This window comes from Microcaecilia unicolor, chromosome 1, assembly GCF_901765095.1.
Source record: "Microcaecilia unicolor chromosome 1, aMicUni1.1, whole genome shotgun sequence".
NCBI lineage: Eukaryota > Metazoa > Chordata > Amphibia > Gymnophiona > Siphonopidae > Microcaecilia > Microcaecilia unicolor.
In genome coordinates, this window is record NC_044031.1 from 238,859,663 (window position 1) to 238,881,435 (window position 21,773).

The window sequence follows — 21,773 nt, forward strand, 5'->3', positions numbered from 1 at the left end:
TAGAGAACGAGTTCTATGCTATTAGATGTGATCTTTTAGCTGTAAGAAACCGTTTTAGGTGAGCATTAGATAAGCAGGCAGAGAGTCAATTGTTCAGGCGGTGGTTTAGAAGAATAGGTGGGGGGTCTATATGATAGGGGAGATGCACCTATCTTAACTTTTGTTAATTGTGGAGAGGTTAGGAGTTTTTGGACCATCCGGTTTTCTCGACTATATGCGAGTTTTTTTGGTTGGCTTTTTTTCTCCTATTCTCCCCACCTGAACCAGTGATAGTAATTTACTCCTCACTTGAATGGCAATCCAAGCTTAATTAGCAATGGGTGTCCATGAGGTGGTTTGAGGTTCTTTTGTTAAAATTTAATTCAGATCTTGCTTCTGGATCTTAAAGTTGAGAGCGGTGACACACCCATTTTCATATTAAGTTTTCCAAACCATTTGTTGATTCTTGAGGTATTTAGCCATTGATTAGTAAGATGATATTCTAGTCTTTTATAACATCTCTGTAAAAGCTGTCATTTGCATCAGATTCGCTCTTTGAAGGTCCATTTCTGGTGGTCTGAGCCTGTGCAATGTTGTAGTACTGGTGCTGAATTACCACCCTCACCATTAGCAGCAGCATGTAGGCACTTCTGAGTTTGGACATGGAATAAAGAACCATCCTGAAAAAAATAGGGTATACATGTACTTAGTAACTATCACTGATTATATACTTAAATAAGAGATGTTAAGATTTTTAAAAAGGCACAATATAATCAAAAGGGAAAATGGTCAGTACTATACTGCTAACAAAACAAGACAAACATGGAGAGACAGAGTCTCAACAGGTCTGGATCTCTTAAGAATGACCAAAGCATTCTAAGAAATGCATTTTGAAAACATAATTTTAAAAAAGTACATGCTGTACACTGTACCTATTCCTCCCACCAAGTTATGCTAAACAACATTAAGGCATATAAAGTTCACAAAACTATGATTGTGTCATCAGGGGACTATAAAAGCAGTGATCTTAAACCTTTTTCACCTTGCGGCAACACTTACAAGGTGCAAAAATTGTCAAGGCACGCCACTAGAATCTAACCCATACCCATCTGTCCAAGCTAAGATCCATTCCATCCCTACAAGTAATCTCCTCCATCCACACCCATACCTGTAAGCTTCAGAAGTCATTAACTCATTTAATTGTGCGACTGAAATACATTAGAACACCACTGGGAAACTAGAACAAGATGGACACAGAATCATTCACCTTAGTTGCAGAAGCAAAGCATGACATTCACCCGACATAAAATAAGGAACTGCAAAAAACATGCAGGCAAAACCTAAAAGCAGAGATACCAGACTCTGCATATCGTGCAACACTAGAGAAAAGCGAAGATACTTACCTGTAGCAAGTATTCTCTTAAGACAACAGGCTTCATATTCTCACAAGTGGGTAGACGCCGATCCGCGTCGCCCAGTCCAGCATTTATGCAAAAGTTTAAAAAACACGGTCCCCTTTGTTCAATATTAAGCAATATTAAGCAAATAAACCTTTTCCGGCGACGGGAAGGCAGTAGAACTAGAGGATATTCAGAGTTGTGAGTTGTTTGGTTGATCGTTATACAACAGTTGTGGTCACCTTGCTGGTTTTTTAATTATATGTCCTTTATGTTTGATGTGTATAAATCGTATTTCCAGTTGGAACATTGTTTCTGCACAGTCAATAATTTAGCCCCTGATGCAGCCCTTTTGGGCAAAGCATGGTCTGTGTCGGGCAATATTCTGGTATATATCAAATCAATAAAATCTTCACTTTTATCTTGATCTGCTGTTTTGTTTGTCCACATTGGAGTTTGCAGATCGATTGCCTTGCTGTTTTTTGTCACCCAAAACAACAAACATAGGTTAATTGGGTCTCGCAACAGCGAGGACATAACACAGATTAACCTGAAACTATATACAACTGAGTTAGAGTGCAGACTGGAAGAGAATAAAACAGGCCTAGGAGGGTGGAGTTGGATTCTAGACCTCAAACAGATTCTGCAACACTGACTATTGCAACCGACTGTTGCGTCGGGTATCCTGCTCAAAGCAGCATTGCAAATTTCTTCAATGGAGGCTGACCTCAAGTGGGCTACTGACACTGCCATGGCTCTCACATTATGAGCCGTGACATGACCCTCTAAGGCCAGCCCAGCCTGGGCATAAGTGAAGGAAATGCAATCTGCCATCCAATTGGATATGGTGCATTTCCCGATGGCGACCCCATCCTGTTGGGCTCAAAAGAAACAAAAAGCAGGGCGGACTGCCTGTGGGGCCTTGTTAGCTCATGTAGTTCGCCAATGCTGTCTTGTAATCCAAGGTGTGCAAGCTGCTTTTGCCAGGATGGGCATGAAGTTGGGGAAAGAATGTTGGCAAGACAATCGACTGGTTCAAATGGAACTCAAACACCACCATCAGCAGGAATTTTCGGTGTGTGCGGGGGACTATTCATCCATCATCAGCAGCACTGTCTGTGACTGAGGAATTTGGAATGGCAATCCCAGAGCCAAATTTCAGCAAATGGTCCACCACTGAAGAGAGTGTACAAGCTCTGGGGACACCTAGATGACATCTTCTAGACTCCCCATGGCTTGGTACCACTGAGAAGTTAGGGTCCATTGAGCTGATCTCATGTGAAGACGTGCCATGGGCGTAACATACACCGTGGAAGCCCAACAACATCTGCTGAGCTGTGACCTGCTGAGAGGCATGAACCTTGGACACTAAGGAGATAAGATTGTCTGCCCGCGTGTCTGAAAGGTAGGCTCAAATCGTCTGCGTGTCGAGCAGGGCTTCTATGAACTCCAATCGTCGAACAGGGTGGAGATGGGACTTGAGGTAGTTTAAAACTAACCCTAGTAGCTCTACCACCCGAATAGTTATCTGCATGGACTCCTGAGCACCGACCTCTGAGGTGCTCTTCACCAGCCAATCGTGAAGACATGGGAACAAATGAACTTCCAGTCTGCGTAGCAATGTTGTGACTACCGCTAGACACTTGGTAAAGACCCTGGGAGCTGAAGAAAGCCAAAAGGCAACATGCGGTACTCTTGAGCACCCTCCTCCGAGGTGCTCTTCACCAGTCAATCGTCGAGATATGGGAACACGTGTACTCCCAGTCTACATAGCGATGCTGCCACTAGACACTTGAAGACCCTGTGACCTGACGTGAGGCCAAAAGGCAATACGCAATACTGAAAGTGATGTATTCCCAGTTGAAATCGAAAATACTTCTGGTAGGCTGGAACGATCGGGATGTGAGTATATGCATCCTTAATTCCAGAGAGCATAGTCAATAATTTTCCTGAATCACTGGGAGAAGGGTGCCTACAGAAACCATCCTGTATTTCTCTCGGACTAGGAATCTGTTCAGGGCCCTTAGGGGGATGCTTCCCATCCTGGACCTGTCTTCTTCTGCACAAGGAAGTACCTGGAATAGAATCCCTGCCATTCTTTCCCTGGTGGAATGGGTTCGGCCACACGGGCCTTTAGAAGGGCGGAAAGTTCCTCTGCAAGTACCTGCCTATGCTGAGAGCTGAATGAATGAGCTCTCGGTGGGCAATTTGGAGGTTTGGAGATCCAATTGAAGGCGAATCCGAGACAGACTGTTTGAAGAACCCACCAGAGGTTATGAGGTTACCCTTTGGTGAAAGAATGTTAGCCTCCCCCTGACCTGCAAGTCGTCCGGTATGGACACTTATTGCAGCTATGCTCTGCTGGAGACAGTCAAAACCTTGTCCCTTGTTTTTACTGGGGAGCAGCAGGAGCACGCTGTTGACATGAATGAACGAGCTGGGGCTGAGCAAGCTGACGAGCTGCAGGAGTGTACCTACGCCTAAGAACAGTAATACGGAGCACTCCGTGACTTGCCAAAAAACCTCCTAGATGAGGAGGCAGATGCAGAAGGCGTACGGTGGGAGAGAGAATAGATAGCATAAGTGTTTCTTGATCTGGTCAGTGACCTCCTCAACCTTCTTTCCAAAAAGGTTATCCCCCCGGCAAGGGACATCTGCCAACCTCTGCTGAATAGAATGTTCCAAATCAGAATCACACAGCCATGAGAGTTTGCGCATTGCTATACTTTGAGCAGAGATCCTGGATGCAACATCAAAAGTGTTGTAAGTGCCCCTGGGCAAGAACTTTTAACATGCCTTCTGCTGCTTGACCAACTGGCGAAAAGGTTTGGCCTGCTCCAGAGGGAGTGTATCAACCAAGACTGACAGCTGTCTCACCGCGTTTCGAAAGTAAACGCTCATGAAGAGTTGGTGTGACTGTGTATGAGAGATCAGCATTGAAGCCTGATACACCTTCCTCCCAAAAGAATCCAGGGTTCTAGCTTCTCTGCCTGGGAGAGCTGAGACATAGTCCCTAATACTCCTGGCTCTTTTGAGAGTGGATTCCACCACCAAGGAATCGTGAGGCAACTGAGGCCTTACAAATCCAGGCTCACTGTGGATCCGATACTGAGTGTCAATTTTCTTGGACAACAGGGACCAACAGAGGGGACGCTTGGTTCTTGACAAAGACTTCCTCGAGTACCTTGTGGAGAGGAGCCATCACAGCCTCCTTAGGAAAAAGGTGGTTAGTCCAGGACCTCGAGTATCTTGGCCCTGGGTTCATGCTCCACATCCAAAGGAAATGGAATGGCGTCAGCCATTTCCTTGACAAAAGATGGGAAAGAAAGGCTCTCCGGCGGAGACCGTCTCCTTACAGGTAGTGGGGAGGGTTCAGAGGGGATCCCATAAGACTCATCATCTGGGATCCTCCTCTAATTCCCATGAGCTCCCCTCCTCAGTGTCAGACAGAATCTCCCTATAGGATGTCCGAGACTGAACCTGCCTCAATGCCGAGGAGCCATGCCCTTGAAAGCGGTGTCAAGAAGTCGGCTCCTGCCTCAACTCCTGCGAAGCTTCGTCTACTGACATCGAGGGGATACCGGCTTGGGTGGCAGTGGACACTGAGGCTACATGCGGCGCTGGTGTCGGAGACCGCACTGCAGGCTGAGGGCCAGGAAGGCCGCAGTGGAAGGTATGGCAGACACAAGCAACCCCGATACAGACACACATCGCTGCATAAGGCCATCCAGGAGCTCATGGAGCAAGGCCCGGATGCGCTCATTGAGGGCCAACAATGGGAAAAGAACTAAGGGGACCACGTTCATGCGACAGGCGGGAAGGTACTTGCGCATGTGCAGCGCAGCTCGTGCTTCACAAAGCTCTAATTTTTTTTACTTTGGCATAAATGCTGGACCAGGCGACGCAGATCAGCATCTACCCATTTCTAAGAATATGCAAGCCTGCTTGTCCTTGGAGAATAGAATATGTCCTCCTGTACAGTGGAAATAAAGCCAACAGATGTAAATTATCGACATCAATATAATTCAATCGCTAAGCTGAAAATAAAATCATTTTTCCTACCTTTGTAGTCTGGTGATTTTATTATTCCAATCATCTTGTTCCCATTCTTTGGCTCTTTCTCCTCTGTCTGTACTCTTGTTTCCAGGGCCTCCTTTCCATTTGCAATTTCTTTTCTAACCTCCTGCTCTATGTTTGGTTCTAATCTTTTACATTCAGCTTTCTTCAATTTCTCTGCCTCCTCAAATCTACCTTGTTTTCCCTCTCTCTTCCCTTCATGTGCAGCCTGTCTACCCTTTTCCCTTCCACACACGGGCAACCTCTCTTCTTCCTTTCCCTCTCACACATGTGCAGCCTGTCTTCTCCCTTCCCTCCCACGCATGTGCAACCTGTCTTCCCCTTCTCCTTTCCCTCCCACGCATGTGCAGCCCATCTTCCCCTTTTCCCCTCCCATGCATGTGCAGCCCGTCTTCCCCTTTTCCCTTCTCTCCCATGCATGTGCAGCCCGTCTTCCCCTTTTCCCTTCCACGCATGTGCAGCCCGTCTTCCCCTTTTCCCTTCCCTCCCACGCATGTGCAGCCCGTCTTCCCCTTTTCCCTTCCCTCCCACGTATGTGCAACCTGTCTTCCCCTTTTCCCTTCCCTCCCACGCATGTGCAACCCGTCTTCCCCTTTTCCCTTCCCTCCCACGCATGTGCAGCCCGTCTTCCCCTTTTCCCTTCCCTCCCACGCATGTGCAGCCCGTCTTCCCCTTTTCCCTTCCCTCCTACACGTGCAGCCTGTCTCCCCTCTTCTCTTCCACATATAAGCAGCCTGTCTCCCCTCTTCCTTTCCCTCCCAAGTATGTGCAGCCTGTCTCTCCTTTTCCCTTCCCTCCCACACATATGCAGCCTGTCTCTTCCCTCCCCTCCCACATGTGCAGCTGGTCTCCCCCCTCTTCCCTTCCCTCCCACACATGTGCAGCCTGTCTCCCCTTCCCTCCTACACATATGCAGCCTGTCTCCCCTTTTCCCTTCCCTCCCACATGTGCAGCTTGTCTCCCCTTTCCTTTTCCACATATGTGCAGCCTATCTCCCCTCTTCCCTTCCATATATAAGCAGGCTGTCTCCCATCTTCCCTTCCCTTCCAAATATGTGCAGCCTGTCTCCCATCTTCCCTTCCCTTCCAAATATGTGCAGCCTGTCTCCCATCTTCCCTTCCCTTCCAAATATGTGCAGCCTGTCTCCCATCTTCCCTTCCAAATATGTGCAGCCTGTCTCCCCTTACTCCTTCCCTTCAATATGTGCAGCCTGTCTCTCGTCCTCCCTTCTCTCCCACAAATCTACAGCCTTTCTCCTCACTCCCTTGTCTAATCTCCACCTACTTTCCTCCATCCACCCCTCAAGCCTCTCTCTTCTCCGCTCCAAATCTTTCAAACTTTGCGTTGCCAGCAGCTTTTAGAACATGCCTTCCCTCTGGCCATCCCGAGGATTTCTCTTTGCTTCGTCCCTCTTGCATGGCAAAAGGAAGTCTCCTCAGAAGAAAGGACCATAGGGCTAACCAGAGGAAGGCCTGTTCTAATATTTGCCAGCAACCACAAAGTTTGAAGATCGCAGAGGAGACAGACCTGAGGAGTGGGAGGAAGAGATAACAGGCATCCTGTGATTTGCCTGGATATCTAGAGGGGATTCCCAGACTCCCCGTGGCACACTTGGGAAGCAGCCGCAGCACACCGGTTGAAAAATGCTGCTTTAACATGCTTTAACAGCCATGCTACCATGTAATAGCTCTCTTTAGCCTATGTGATCAATTATACAAAACAAGCTTTTCTAATGGTCAAGACAAGATATACAAATCATCAATGAAAATCAAGACACAAAATTAAATCATTCATTTAAAAAATTTTGCAGCTCAATGCATCTACAAATAAACCCTATTTAGAGATAAAGCATGAAATGTAGCTGAAATAGAGACACATACATAGGCAATGAAATACCTATATATATTTTTTTTTAGTTACATTTGTACCCTGCGCTTTCCCACTCATGGCAGGCTCAATGCGGCTTACAGGTACTTATTTGTACCTGGGGCAATGGAGGGTTAAGTGACTTGCCCAGAGTTACAAGGAGCTGTGCCTGAAGTGGGAATCAAACTCAGTTCCTCAGTTCCCCAGGACCAGAGTCCACCACCCTAACCACTAGGCCACTCCTCCACTGTCTTTCTATTTGTTAACAATTTTTGTTTTATTTCTTCTATTTAACCAAGAAAAAAAATCAGCCTTCTTTCCTGTTGATAAAATGTACTTGGAGATAAAGTTACAGTGCTCAACTAAGAAACCCTATTGCTTACAACAGGGGCTTGATCATTTTTATTATGAGACACTTAAAACTACAAAATAAATGAATACCTCTCGAAAAAGAAATTTCTGATTTTCAGGGACACTTTGGCCCTCTTCCCGGCACAAATACATTGTGAGATAGTCTGTCCCAGGATCAACTGCTGCACAGGCTTCAGGATGTCGGGTGTTGTAACGGATTTCATTGTATGATGTATATTCAAAAAACTGCAAGAGATGGTTTTGCATGTTTAATCCATATTTTAAGCAGAGGTGAAACAGTAAAATGCTGTAAAAGGTTAACATTCAAAAAGCCATTGAGAGGCCAACATAGTATGTGATACTGTGTGTTAGAATGTTCTGAGAACCAGCACACAGTGTTCCACATAGTAAAAAAAATAAAAAAATTACTACAGATGCAGTAAACTAATGACAGGCAAATTACCATCACATCAAAGGTTGTGTGTTGCGAGAACAAAAGTGCACACTGCTGTGATAGTTTGATGTGGTTTCCTGCACTGGGCATAAGGGGGCAACTCTAAAACCTAGGAGCTAACATTTATACACTGCTATGCATATAGATGTTTAGAAAGCGAATGCTACATACCTGTAGAAGGTATTCTCCGAGGACAGCAGGCTGATTGTTCTCACTGATGGGTGACGTCCACGGCAGCCCCTCCAATCGGAAACTTCACTAGCAAAGGCCTTTGCTAGTCCTCGCGCGCTCATGCGCACCGCGCATGCGTGGCCGTCTTCCCGCCCGAACCGGCTCGTGTTCGTCAGTCCCATATGTAGCAAAACAAAGCAAGGGAAGACAACTCCAAAGGGGAGGCGGGCGGGTTTGTGAGAACAATCAGCCTGCTGTCCTCGGAGAATACCTTCTACAGGTATGTAGCATTCGCTTTCTCCGAGGACAAGCAGGCTGCTTGATCTCACTGATGGGGTATCCCTAGCCCCCAGGCTCACTCAAAACAACAACCATGGTCAATTGGGCCTCGCAACGGCGAGGACATAACTGAGATTGACCTAAAAAATTTACCAACTAACTGAGAGTGCAGCCTGGAACAGAACAAACAGGGCCCTCGGGGGGTGGAGTTGGATCCTAAAGCCCAAACAGGTTCTGAAGAACTGACTGCCCGAACTGACTGTCGCGTCGGGTATCCTGCTGCAGGCAGTAATGAGATGTGAATGTGTGGACAGATGACCACGTCGCAGCTTTGCAAATTTCTTCAATAGAGGCTGACTTCAAGTGGGCTACCGACGCAGCCATGGCTCTAACATTATGAGCCGTGACATGACCCTCAAGAGCCAGCCCAGCCTGGGCGTAAGTGAAGGAAATGCAATCTGCTAGCCAATTGGATATGGTGCGTTTCCCCACAGCCACTCCCCTCCTATTGGGATCAAAAGAAACAAACAATTGAGCGGACTGTCTGTTGGGCTGTGTCCGCTCCAGATAGAAGGCCAATGCTCTCTTGCAGTCCAATGTGTGCAGCTGACGTTCAGCAGGGCAGGAATGAGGACGGGGAAAGAATGTTGGCAAGACAATTGACTGGTTCAGATGGAACTCCGACACAACCTTTGGCAAGAACTTAGGGTGAGTGCGGAGGACTACTCTGTTATGATGAAATTTGGTGTAAGGGGCCTGGGCTACCAGGGCCTGAAGCTCACTGACTCTACGAGCTGAAGTAACTGCCACCAAGAAAATGACCTTCCAGGTCAAGTACTTCAGATGGCAGGAATCCAGTGGCTCAAAAGGAGGTTTCATCAGCTGGGTGAGAACGACATTGAGATCCCATGACACTGTAGGAGGCTTGACAGGGGGCTTTGACAAAAGCAAGCCTCTCATGAAGCGAACAACTAAAGGCTGTCCTGAGATCAGCTTACCTTCCACACGGTAATGGTATGCACTGATTGCACTAAGGTGAACCCTTACAGAGTTGGTCTTGAGACCAGACTCAGACAAGTGCAGAAGGTATTCAAGCAGGGTCTGTGTAGGACAAGAGCGAGGATCTAGGGCCTTGCTGTCACACCAGACGGCAAACCTCCTCCATAGAAAGAAGTAACTCCTTTTAGTGGAATCTTTCCTGGAAGCAAGCAAGATGCGGGAGACACCCTCTGACAGACCCAAAGAGGCAAAGTCTACGCTCTCAACATCCAGGCCGTGAGAGCCAGGGACCGGAGGTTGGGATGCAGAAGCGCCCCTTCGTCCTCCGTGATGAGGGTCGGAAAACACTCCAATCTCCACGGTTCTTCGGAGGACAACTCCAGAAGAAGAGGGAACCAGATCTGACGCGGCCAAAAGGGAGCAATCAGAATCATGGTGCCTCGGTCTTGCTTGAGTTTCAACAAAGTCTTCCCCACCAGAGGTATGGGAGGATAAGCATACAGCAGACCCTCCCCCCAGTCCAGGAGGAAGGCATCCGATGCCAGTCTGCCGTGGGCCTGAAGCCTGGAACAGAACTGAAGGACTTTGTGGTTGGCTTGAGATGCGAAGAGATCCACCAAGGGGGTGCCCCACACCTGGAAGATCTGTCGCACTACCCGGGAATTGAGCGACCACTCGTGAGGTTGCATAATCCTGCTCAATCTGTCGGCCAGACTGTTGTTTACGCCTGCCAGGTATGTGGCTTGGAGCACCATGCCGTGACGGCGAGCCCAGAGCCACATGCTGACGGCTTCCTGACACAGGGGGCGAGATCCGGTGCCCCCCTGCTTGTTGACGTAGTACATGGCAACCTGGTTGTCTGTCTGAATTTGGATAATTTGGTGGGACAGCCGATCTCTGAAAGCCTTCAGAACGTTCCAGATCGCTCGTAACTCCAGAAGATTGATCTGCAGATCGCGTTCCTGGAGGGACCAGCTTCCCCTCGACATGAGCTCCCCACCCCAGGAGAGACGCATCCGTGGTCAGCACTTTTTGCGGCTGAGGAATTTGGAAGGGACGTCCCAGAGTCAGATTGGACCAAATCGTCCACCAATACAGGGATTCGAGAAAACTCGTGGACAGGTGGATTACGTCTTCTAGATCCCCAGCAGCCTGAAACCACTGGGAAGCTAGGGTCCATTGAGCAGATCTCATATGAAGGCGGGCCATGGGAGTCACATGAACTGTGGAGGCCATGTGGCCTAGCAATCTCAACATCTGCCGAGCTGTGATCTGCTGGGACGCTCGCACCCGCGAGACGAGGGACAACAAGTTGTTGGCTCTCGTCTCTGGGAGATAGGCGTGAGCCGTCCGGGAATCCAGCAGAGCTCCTATGAATTCGAGTTTCTGCACCGGGAGAAGATGGGACTTTGGATAATTTATCACAAACCCCAGTAGCTCCAGGAGGCGAATAGTCATCTGCATGGACTGCAGGGCTCCTGCCTCGGATGTGTTCTTCACCAGCCAATCGTCGAGATATGGGAACACGTGTACCCCCAGCCTGCGAAGTGCCGCTGCTACTACAGCCAAGCACTTTGTGAACACCCTGGGCGCAGAGGCGAGCCCAAAGGGTAGCACACAGTACTGGAAGTGACGTGTGCCCAGCTGAAATCGCAGATACTGTCTGTGAGCTGGCAGTATCAGGATGTGTGTATAGGCATCCTTCAAGTCCAGAGAGCATAGCCAATCGTTTTCCTGAATCATGGGAAGTAGGGTGCCCAGGGAAAGCATCCTGAACTTTTCTTTGACCAGATATTTGTTCAGGGCCCTTAGGTCTAGGATGGGACGCATTCCCCCTGTTTTCTTTTCCACAAGGAAGTACCTGGAATAGAATCCCAGCCCTTCTTGCCCGGATGGCACGGGCTCGACCGCATTGGCGCTGAGAAGGGCGGAGAGTTCCTCTGCAAGTACCTGCTTGTGCTGGAAGCTGTAAGACTGAGCTCCCGGTGGGCAATTTGGAGGTTTTGAGGCCAAATTGAGGGTGTATCCTTGCCGGACTATTTGGAGAACCCACTGATCGGAGGTTATGAGAGGCCACCTTTGGTGAAAAGCTTTCAACCTCCCTCCGACTGGCAGGTCGCCCGGCACTGATACTTGGATGTCGGCTATGCTCTGCTGGAGCCAGTCAAAAGCTCGTCCCTTGCTTTTGCTGGGGAGCCGAGGGGCCTTGCTGAGGCGCACGCTGCTGACGAGAGCGAGCGCGCTGGGGCTTAGCCTGGGCCGCAGGCTGTCGAGAAGGAGGATTGTAACTACGCTTGCCAGAAGAGTAGGGAACAGTCTTCCTTCCCCCCAAAAATCTTCTACCTGTAGAGGTAGAGGCTGAAGGCTGCCGGCGGGAGAACTTGTCGAATGCGGTGTCCCGCTGGTGGAGCTGCTCTACCACCTGTTCGACTTTCTCTCCAAAAATATTATCCGCACGGCAAGGCAAGTCCGCAATCCGCTGCTGGATTCTATTCTCCAGGTCGGAGGCACGCAGCCATGAGAGCCTGCGCATCACCACACCTTGAGCAGCGGCCCTGGACGCAACATCAAAGGTGTCATACACCCCTCTGGCCAGGAATTTTCTGCACGCCTTCAGCTGCCTGACCACCTCCTGAAAAGGCTTGGCTTGCTCAGGGGGGGAGCGCATCAACCAAGCCCGCCAACTGCCGCACATTGTTCCGCATGTGTATGCTCGTGTAGAGCTGGTACGACTGAATTTTGGCCACGAGCATAGAGGAATGGTAGGCCTTCCTCCCAAAGGAGTCTAAGGTTCTAGAGTCTTTGCCCGGGGGCGCCGAAGCATGCTCTCTAGAACTCTTAGCCTTCTTTAGGGCCAAATCCACAACTCCAGAGTCATGAGGCAACTGAGTGCGCATCAGCTCTGGGTCCCCATGGATCCGGTACTGGGACTCGATCTTCTTGGGAATGTGGGGATTAGTTAAAGGCTTGGTCCAGTTCGCCAGCAATGTCTTTTTTAGGACATGGTGCATGGGAACAGTGGACGCTTCCTTAGGTGGAGAAGGATAGTCCAGGAGCTCAAACATTTCAGCCCTGGGCTCGTCCTCCACAACCACCGGGAAGGGGATGGCCGTAGACATCTCCCGGACAAAGGAAGCGAAAGACAGACTCTCGGGAGGAGAAAGCTGTCTTTCAGGAGAGGGAGTGGGATCGGAAGGAAGACCTTCAGACTCCTCGTCAGAGAAATATCTGGGGTCTTCTTCCTCTTCCCACGAGGCCTCACCCTCGGTGTCAGACACAAGTTCACGGACCTGTGTCTGCAACCTCGCCCGACTCGACTCTGTGGAGCCACGTCCACGATGGGGGCGTCGAGAGGTAGACTCCCTCGCCCGCATCGGCGAAGCTCCCTCCGCCGACGTAGTCGGGGAGCCTTCCTGGGAGGCGACGGCAGCCGGTACCGCACGCGGCACCGACACCGGGGACCTCACCTCGGGCGATGGGCCAGCCGGCGCCACGCTCGACGGTACCGGTGGCGCAAGCACCGCCGGTACCGGAGGGTTAGGGCGCAACAGCTCCCCCAGAATCTCTGGGAGAACGGCCCAGAGGCTCTCGTTCAGAGCGGCTGCAGAGAAAGGCATGGAGGTCGATGCAGGCATCGACGTCAGAACCTGTTCCGGGCGTGGAGGCTGTTCCGGGCTGTCCAGAGTGGAGCGCATCGACACCTCCTGAACAGAGGGTGAGCGGTCCTCTCGGTGCCGATGCCTACTGGGTGCCGACTCCCTCGGCGACCCAGAGCTCTCGGTGCCGACACGGGAAGGAGACCGGTGACGATGCTTCTTCGACTTCTTGGAACGAAGCATGTCACCGGAGCTTCCCGGCACCGACGAGGAGGACGTAGAATCCAACCGTCGCTTCCTCGGGGCCGAGGCCGAAGGAGGTCGGTCTCGGGGGGGCTGTACCGCAGGAGCCCTCAGGGTAGGGGGAGACCCACCCGAAGGCTCACCGCCACCAGCAGGGGAATGGACAGCCCTCACCTGCACTCCAGACGAAGCACCACCGTCCGACGACATCAGCCGACGAGGTCCCGGTACCACCGACGTCGATGCAGCTGTCCGATGTCTCAGCGCCGATGCAGAGGGCCGATGCCTCGATGCACCGGCGGCCGAGGATGAAGCTCTGGACGCTGAAGACGTCGATGCACTCGATACCCCCGGTGCCGATGCCGACGCCGACGAAGAGCCCGAGAACAAAACGTTCCACTGGGCCAATCTCGCTACCTAAGTCCGCTTTTGCAAAAGGGAACACAGACTACAGGCCTGCGGGCGGTGCCCAGCCCCCAAGCACTGAAGACACGACGCGTGCCTGTCAGTGAGCGAGATGACCCGGGCGCACTGGGTGCACTTCTTGAAGCCGCTGGGAGACTTCGATGTCATGGGCGGAAAAATCACGCCGGCGAGATCAAAAGTCGAAATGGCGGAAAAGGCACCGAAAAAACAAGGGGAAGAAAACTTCGACCCGAGGCCTAAAAGCGGCCTTCCCCGACGACGAAAGAAAACCTACCGGGGCGAAAAAGCTGGAAATAGCGGAGGGGGAAAAGACCAAAGAGTCTTTTCCCACACAGAATGGATTTTTTTTTTTTAACAACACGACGAACGCGCGAGGTCGACTTTGCGGGGCCCGACACGGCGAAAACACGACCGTACCGAGCGCGGACAAAAGAAGACTGACGAACACGAGCCGGTTCGGGCGGGAAGACGGCCGTGCATGAGCGGTGCGCATGAGCGCGCGAGGACTAGCAAAGGCCTTTGCTAGTGAAGTTTCCGATTGGAGGGGCTGCCGTGGACGTCACCCATCAGTGAGAACAAGCAGCCTGCTTGTCCTCGGAGAATAACATTTACATAACAGGAAATGAGGGCAGGACCAGAGGCAGAGCTGGGACAGAAGGGAAGGCAGGCTGAAGCGCCATGCGTGCTCGCCTTTCACTGCTGCTGCCAGACCCCGAAGTAAGAACTTTTAAATTCTGGGCGGCACACAGGAAGGCGAGGGGCAGGCGGAGGACTTGGAGAAGAGGGCGTGCAACGCAGGTCGGGCTACCACTCGGAGGGGAGAGAGAGGGGGGGCCTGTAACTCGGAGGAGAGGGAGGCCCTAGAACTCGGAGGACAGGCGGGGAGGGAGGGGCGATTCTCCCGCGATTCTCTCCTCACCTCCAACGTTCAGTGGCTGGCTGGTGCTGGCTTCCCTTCCCTCTCACTGATCTGCCCTCTGACGTCATCACGTTTAGACGCGAGGGCGGACCAATGGGAATTGTGTTACGAACCCAGGCATCCAGACATAGAACGTTAGAGGTGCAAATTATTATATAGGATTAGCATAACCCATCATCGGTGAGGCTAACATCTACATACCTGCAGTTACACCAGACACAGGGGGCTTAAATGCAGCAGGGACACAAGTAACATACCGTCACGATTGTGCCCATGTTTCATGCTCTCATTCATTTTGCCACCTGGTGGTCAGACCTGGTGGCTGCGATGGACTGTCTGCTTGCTGTTTCCCATGTTCCAGAAATCATTCCGGTCCGGATCTTCCAGCCTTTCAGACTGTCTTGGGATTTTTTGAATTAAGCAGCACCCTTACCTGGTGACCTCCCTGGTATTTTGCCTTTATTAACCACCTGGAAACTTTCTAGTTTGCCTTTGCAACAGAGGTCCTCCGAACAGTTTTCATCTGTGAGAGTTTGTTGCAGTGCTAACCTTGCTACTTTTAGTTTCAACTAGACCCTGCTTGTTCCCTGGTTTATTCTACTGTTTGCTGCCTGCCCAAGACCCTGCTTGTTTCCTGGTTTATTCTACTGTTTGCTGCCTGCCCAAGACCCTGCTTGTTTCCTGGTTTATTCTACTGTTTGCTGCCTGCCCAAGACCCTGCTTGTTTCCTGGTTTATTCTACTGTTTGCTGCCTGCCCAAGTCCCTGCTTCATTCCTGGGTTACTACTGATTGCCGCCAGCCTATAGACTCTGTTTGGTTCCTGGTTTCCCTTCTACTTTGCTGCCTGCCAGTAAGACTTTGCTTGATTTGTGGACTATTCTCTTGCTTACTGCTCATTGCTTCTGTTCCAGTCCAGCTGCTCCAGTCCGGCCTGTGCCCGTCTGTCTGGGGTCCGTCTTGCTGCCTGTTTGGGTGGTTCTCCTGCTGCTGCTGCTGGTTATCAGTAGTGGCCCAAGGGCTCACTTCTCCTGACCAGTGTGACAGACTGTGACACATACAGTATTCTGTCAGTTATGCATATAAGTGGAAGCTCTGCCCATGTCCAACCCATGCTCCACCCCTTTGTACATCCCAATGGCATGAGCAAGTCCTAGTATTCTATACGTTTATGTGTGCTACAGACGAGTAAATGTAGGCACTCAGATTAGACAATTGCTCTTCACATGCGCACTTACAAATATAAGTGCCTACATTCTGCAAATGCCTGTTTAATTTTGATTTGAAAACTAGATTTTCAGATTTCAAAACAGCCAGGAAGTATTAGAAATCTCTTTCTTTTACTAAAAGTGTGCTGCTGAGCTGTTCCCCTCCCCCAACCACCTGATTTTCAGCAGACATTTTAAACAGTTAGGTGTGGTGATTTCTGTTTTCTGTGGAGCTCCTGAGCAGCCTGCAGCTCTTTGCTTGTCTGCTGCCTGAAGGAAACTCAAAACAGATAAGAATTGTGCTGGTTTTCCCTACCCTATAGCTGTGGTTTCTGCACATTTCTGGTGCATTTCTAAACCTTGTCTTCCCCTTGTCCCAAACAGCTGTGTAGAATAGTGGCTTAACACAGTCCTAGAGATAGGTTTTACAGGTAAAGTTTAAGCCCACCTACCCCAAGACTGACACTTCCTAAATAGCTTTTCTGAATAATTACTTATCACAAATTAACTTCACCCTAATTACAACTGTCTCAGATTGCTGAGGAGTAAAATTAATCTTGCACACGGTTAAACCCCATTATAGCATACCTGTTCATACCCATTCCAACAAATCAGGATGAATTTTATTCTCTGTAATAATTGTGGTGCTTTAGTTTCAAGGCCAATCATCTGGAGCCTTAAGGCTTGTCCTATCTGTCATCAGCTCAATAGTTTAAAACAGGAGCTCAGTAAAGTAAAGCAGGAATTAGATGCACTTAAAGCAACTTCTAAGACTGCACATCATCATAATGCACAGAATCAAGCCAAATTCACACCACTACCTCAAAGGATAAAACCACCTAAGAATAGATGGTTCACCGTAGGCTCAGGCAGACTTCGTTATGTGACACAGAGGCATCCACCCTCACAAGTGTTGCCCCTACAGAATTCTTTTGCTCCATTACAGCACTGTGATGTTCCTCAAAATAGAACTGATGCGGAAGAACAAGCAATGGAGGTGAAACAAAAAGATAAGAAGATACCCAAAGACAAAAAACAACCCCAAATCACAAATGTTGAAACACATACCAGAAAATGTAGATGGAAAGCGATGACCACAAATGCTCGCATTCTAAGCAATAAAGTTCATGACCTTCAAGCCCTGATGTTGGAGGCAGACTTAGACATTGTTGCAATCACGGAGACGTGGCTAAATGGTTCCCATGAATGGGATGCAAACATACCAGGCTATAATCTATTTAGGAAGGATAGAGAGGGTTGAAAAGGTAGAGGAGTAGCTCTATATGTGAGAAATGACATCAAGGCAACTGAAATGTCAGGGACCTGGGGAAAGGAAGAAGCGATATGGATCACCTTAAAAAGAGATGATAACACCTCTGTACACGTCAGTGTTGTCTACAGACCTCCAACGCAATTGGAGGATCTAGATAAAGATCTGGTCGCAGATATCCATAAGTTGGGAAAGAAGAGAGAGGTGCTGTTGCTGGGAGATTTCAATCTACCGGATGTAGATTGGAAAGTTCCGTCTGCGGAATCGGAAAGAAGTAGAGAGATCGTGGATGCTTTTCAAAGTGCTCTGCTCAGACAAATGGTGATGGAACCCACGAGGGAGGGAGCGACGCTGGATCTGGTGCTCACAAATGGGGATAGTGTGTCAAACGTCCGAGTGGGTGCCCACCTGGGTGGCAGTGACCATTAAACGGTTTGGTTTGATATGACGGCTGAAGTGGAGGGCGGCCACTCAAAAATCAAAGTCCTGGATTTCAAGCGTGCTGACTTTAGTAAAATGGGGGAATACCTGAGGAAAGAGCTGATGGGATGGGAGGATGAACGAGAAGTGGAAGGACAGTGGTCCAAGCTGAAAGAAGCTATAAATAGGGCCACAAACCTTTATGTAAAGAGAGTAAATAAAAGCAAGAGAAAAAGGAAACTGATATGGTTCTCCAAACAAGAAAATAAAGGCTAAAAAGTTGGCATTCCTGAAATACAGAAAGACTCAAGAAGAGGAACACAGGGAGGAATACCGGAGGAAACTGAAAGAAGCCAAGAGAGAGATACGTCTGGCGAAGGCGAAAGCGGAAGAACAAATGGCTAGAAAGGTAAGGAGGGGTGACAAAACTTTCTTCAGGTATATTAGTGAAAGGAGGAAGACTAAAATGGGAATTGTGAGACTGAAAGATGCTGAGAACCACTATATAGATAATGATGAAGAAAAAGCAAATTTGCTAAATAGATACTTTTGTTCTGTTTTCACAGAAGAAAATCCTGGAGCAGGACCGCAATGGACTGGAAAAGTACATGTGAGAATGGAGTGGATATAGCACCGTTCACGGAACAGAGTGTGTATGAACAACTTAAAAATCTAAAGGTGGACAAAGCAGTGGGACTGGATGGGATCCACCCCAGGATATTGAGGGAGCTCAGAGAGGTTCTGGCGGGTCCTCTTAAAGATTTGTTTAATAAATCCTTGCAGACGGGAGCGGTTCCGTGGGATTGGAGAACGGCTGAGGTGGTCCCTCTTCACAAAAGTGGTGATAGGGAAGAAGCTGGAAACTACAGGCCGGTAAGCCTCACTTCAATTATTGGAAAAGTAATGGAAGCGATGCTGAAGGAAAGGATAGTGAATTTCATGGAAGCAAATAAGTTGCAAGATCCACGACAACATGGTTTTACCAAAGGTAAATTGTGCCAAACGAATCTCATTGAATTCTTTGACTGGGTGACCGGAGAATTAAATCAAGGGTGTGCTATGGACGTAATCTACTTAGATTTCAGTAAAGCTTTTGACACGGTACCCCACAGGAGGCTCTTGAATAAACTAGACGGGCTGAAGATAGGACCCGAAGTGGTGAACTGGATTAGGAACTGGTTGATGAGCAGACGCCAGAGGGTGGTGGTAAATGGAGTTCGCTCGGAGGAGAGAAAGGTGAGTAGTGGAGTGCCTCAGGGATCGGTGCTGGGGCCATTCTATTCAATATATTTGTGAGTGATATTGCTGAAGGGTTAGAAGGTAAAGTTTGCCTTTTTGCGGATGACACCAAGATTTGCAACAGAGTGGACACTCCAAAGGGAGTGGAAAGCATGAAAAAAGATCTGCGGAAGCTAGAAGAATGGTCTAACGTTTGGCAATTAAAATTCAATGTGAAGAAATGCAAAGTGATGCACTTAGGGAGTAGAAATTCACGGGAGACATATGTGTTAGGCGGTGAGAGTGGACGGGGAGAGGGATCTTGGCGTGATAGTATCTGAGGACCTGAAGGCGACGAAATAGTGTGACAAGACGGTGGCAGTAGCTAGAAGACTGCTAGGCTGTATAGAGAGAGGTGTGACCAGCAGAAGAAAAGAGGTTTTAATACCCCTGTATCAGATGTTGGTGAGGCCCCACCTGGAGTATTGTGTTCAGTTTTGGAGGCCTTATCTTGTGAAGGATGTTAAAAAAATGGAAGCGGTGCAAAGGAAAGCTACGAGAATGGTATGGGATTTGCGTTACAAGACGTATGAGGAGAGACTTTTTGACCTGAACATGTATACCCTGGAGGAAAGGAGAAACAGGGGTGATATGATACAGACGTTCAAATATTTGAAAGGTATGAATCCGCAAACGAACCTTTTCCGGAGATGGGAAGGCGGTAGAATAAGAGGACATGAAATGAGATTGAAGGGGGGCAGACTCAAGAAAATTGTCAGGAAGTATTTTTTCACGGAGAGAGTGGTGGATGCTTGGAACGCCCTCCCGCGGGAGGTGGTGGAGAGGAAAACGGTAACGGAATTCAAACATGCGTGGGATAAACATAAAGGAATCCTGCTCAGAAGGAAGGGATCCCCAGAAGCTTAGCCGATGGTGGGAGGCAGGGCTGGTGGTTGGGAGGTGGGGATAGTGCTGGGCAGACTTATAAGGTCTGTGCCAGAGCCGGTGGTGGGAGGCGGGGCTGGTGGTTGGGAGGCGGGGATAGTGCTGGGTAGACTTATACGGTCGTGCCCTGAAAAAGACAGGTACAAATCAAGGTAAGGTATACACGAAAAATGGCACATGTGAGTTTATCTAGTTGGGCAGACTGGGTGGACCATGCAGGTCTTTTTTGCCGTCATCTACTATGTTACTATGATAGCATTGCATGGGGATATACAAAGGGGTAGAGCATGGGCAAGACATAGATGGGACTCCCATTCATGAACGTAACTTACCAAGAACTTACATGAGCTCCCACCATACTTAGGTACTCATACTTACACCAGCTCTCAGTTTTATAGCTGGCGTGTTAAGCATATGCTACTATTCTATAAAGGAATATAGGCGTCATCGTTCCTCTACAGAACAGGATCCCACAAAACACCCTGCTATAATTTTGTTTGGATGATGTCTTCCCTCCTGTCTGTGCATTGACAGGAAAGAAGGAGGGGGAAAAAATCCTTTGCTTTGGTCTTGGCCAAGGAAGATTTGGGAGAGATACTGGTGCCAGCAAAGATATTCAAAGCTGGAGAGTCAAAGAAACTGAACGAGATCTCTTAAACCTAGAAGATGTAATAGCACAATTTGAAAAATTGAAGAGTAGCAAATTGCCTGGACCAGATGGTATTCATCCCAGAGTACTGATAGAATTGAAAAATGAACTTGCAGAACTATTAGTAATATATAATTTATCTTTAAAATCAAGCATTGTACCAGAAGATTGGAGGGTGGCCAACGTAACACCGATTTTTGAAAAAGGTTCCAGTGGTGATCCGGGAAATTATAGACCGGTGAGCCTGACGTCAGTGCTGGGCAAAATGGTAGAGACTATTATAAAAAACAAAATTACAGAGCATATTCAAAAGTATGGATTTAGTGAAGGGAAATCTTGCCTCACCAATCTCTTTGAAGGAGTGAACAAACATGTGGATAAAGGTGAACCGTCGATATTGTGTATCTGGATTTTCAAAAGGTGTTTGACAAAGTACTTCATGAAAGACTCCAGAGGAAATTGGAGAGTCACAGGATAGGAGGTAGCATCCTACTGTGGATTAAAAACTGGTTAAAGGATAGAAAACAGAGAGTAGGGTTAAATGGTCAGTATTCTCAATGGAGAAGTGGAGTTCCCCAGTGCTCTGTGCTGGGATCGTTGCTTTTTAACATATTTATAAATGAGATAGAGATGGGAGCAACTAGCGAGGTAATTAAATTTGCTGACAACACCAAGTTATTCAAAGTTGTTAAATCGCAAGAGTATTGTGAAAAATTACAATTGGACCTTACTAGACTGGGAGACTGGGCATCCAAATGGCAGATGACGTTTAATGTGAGCAAGTGCAAAGTGATGCACATGGGAAACAGGAACCCAAACTATAGCTGCGTAATGCAAGGTTCCACGTTAGGAGTCACCGACCCAGGGGCGTAGCCATGGGTGGGCCTGGACGGCCACTTTTGCTCGAGGACTGCCCTAACTAGCCCCAACCCAATATCCCTCGCTGCCTTTTCTCCCGCAGCTCCGTGTCCGGCCATCTGGGAGCGTTGCCTGTCCCAAATTCTGCTCCTCCCTGCAGCATTCTTTTTTTGGCCCGTCACCGGCAGCGCTGCGATTCACACAGGCAGCTCAGCTCCACCCTGTTGCGTCCATCTGGCCCTATGTAAACAGGAAGAGCATCAGAGAGGATGTGGCAAAGGGGAGCGGAGCAGAGCTGCCTGTGTGAATCGTAGCGCTGCCGGCGACAGGCCAAAAAAGAATGATGCAGGGACAAAGTCAGCGGCGGGAAGGAGCAGAATTTGAAGCAGGCAACGCTCCCAGACGGCCGGACCCGGAGCAATGGGAGAAAAGGCAGCGAGGGTGTTGGAT

The 21,773-nt window shown here is 49.0% G+C and overlaps 1 protein-coding gene across 1 annotated transcript in view; it reads right to left on the reverse strand.

The window, feature by feature from the left end:
- Positions 1–450: 450 nt before the first annotated feature.
- GALNT12 (polypeptide N-acetylgalactosaminyltransferase 12) overlaps positions 451–21,773 on the reverse strand; it is a 251,211-nt gene continuing 229,888 nt past the window's right edge. Inside the window, exons 9-10 of the mRNA XM_030204961.1 lie at positions 7,761–7,916; positions 451–659 (exon numbers count right to left, since the gene is read on the reverse strand). Coding sequence (XP_030060821.1) covers positions 522–659; positions 7,761–7,916 — 294 coding nt within the window. The 3' untranslated portion in view covers positions 451–521. The remainder of the gene's footprint in view (positions 660–7,760; positions 7,917–21,773) is intronic.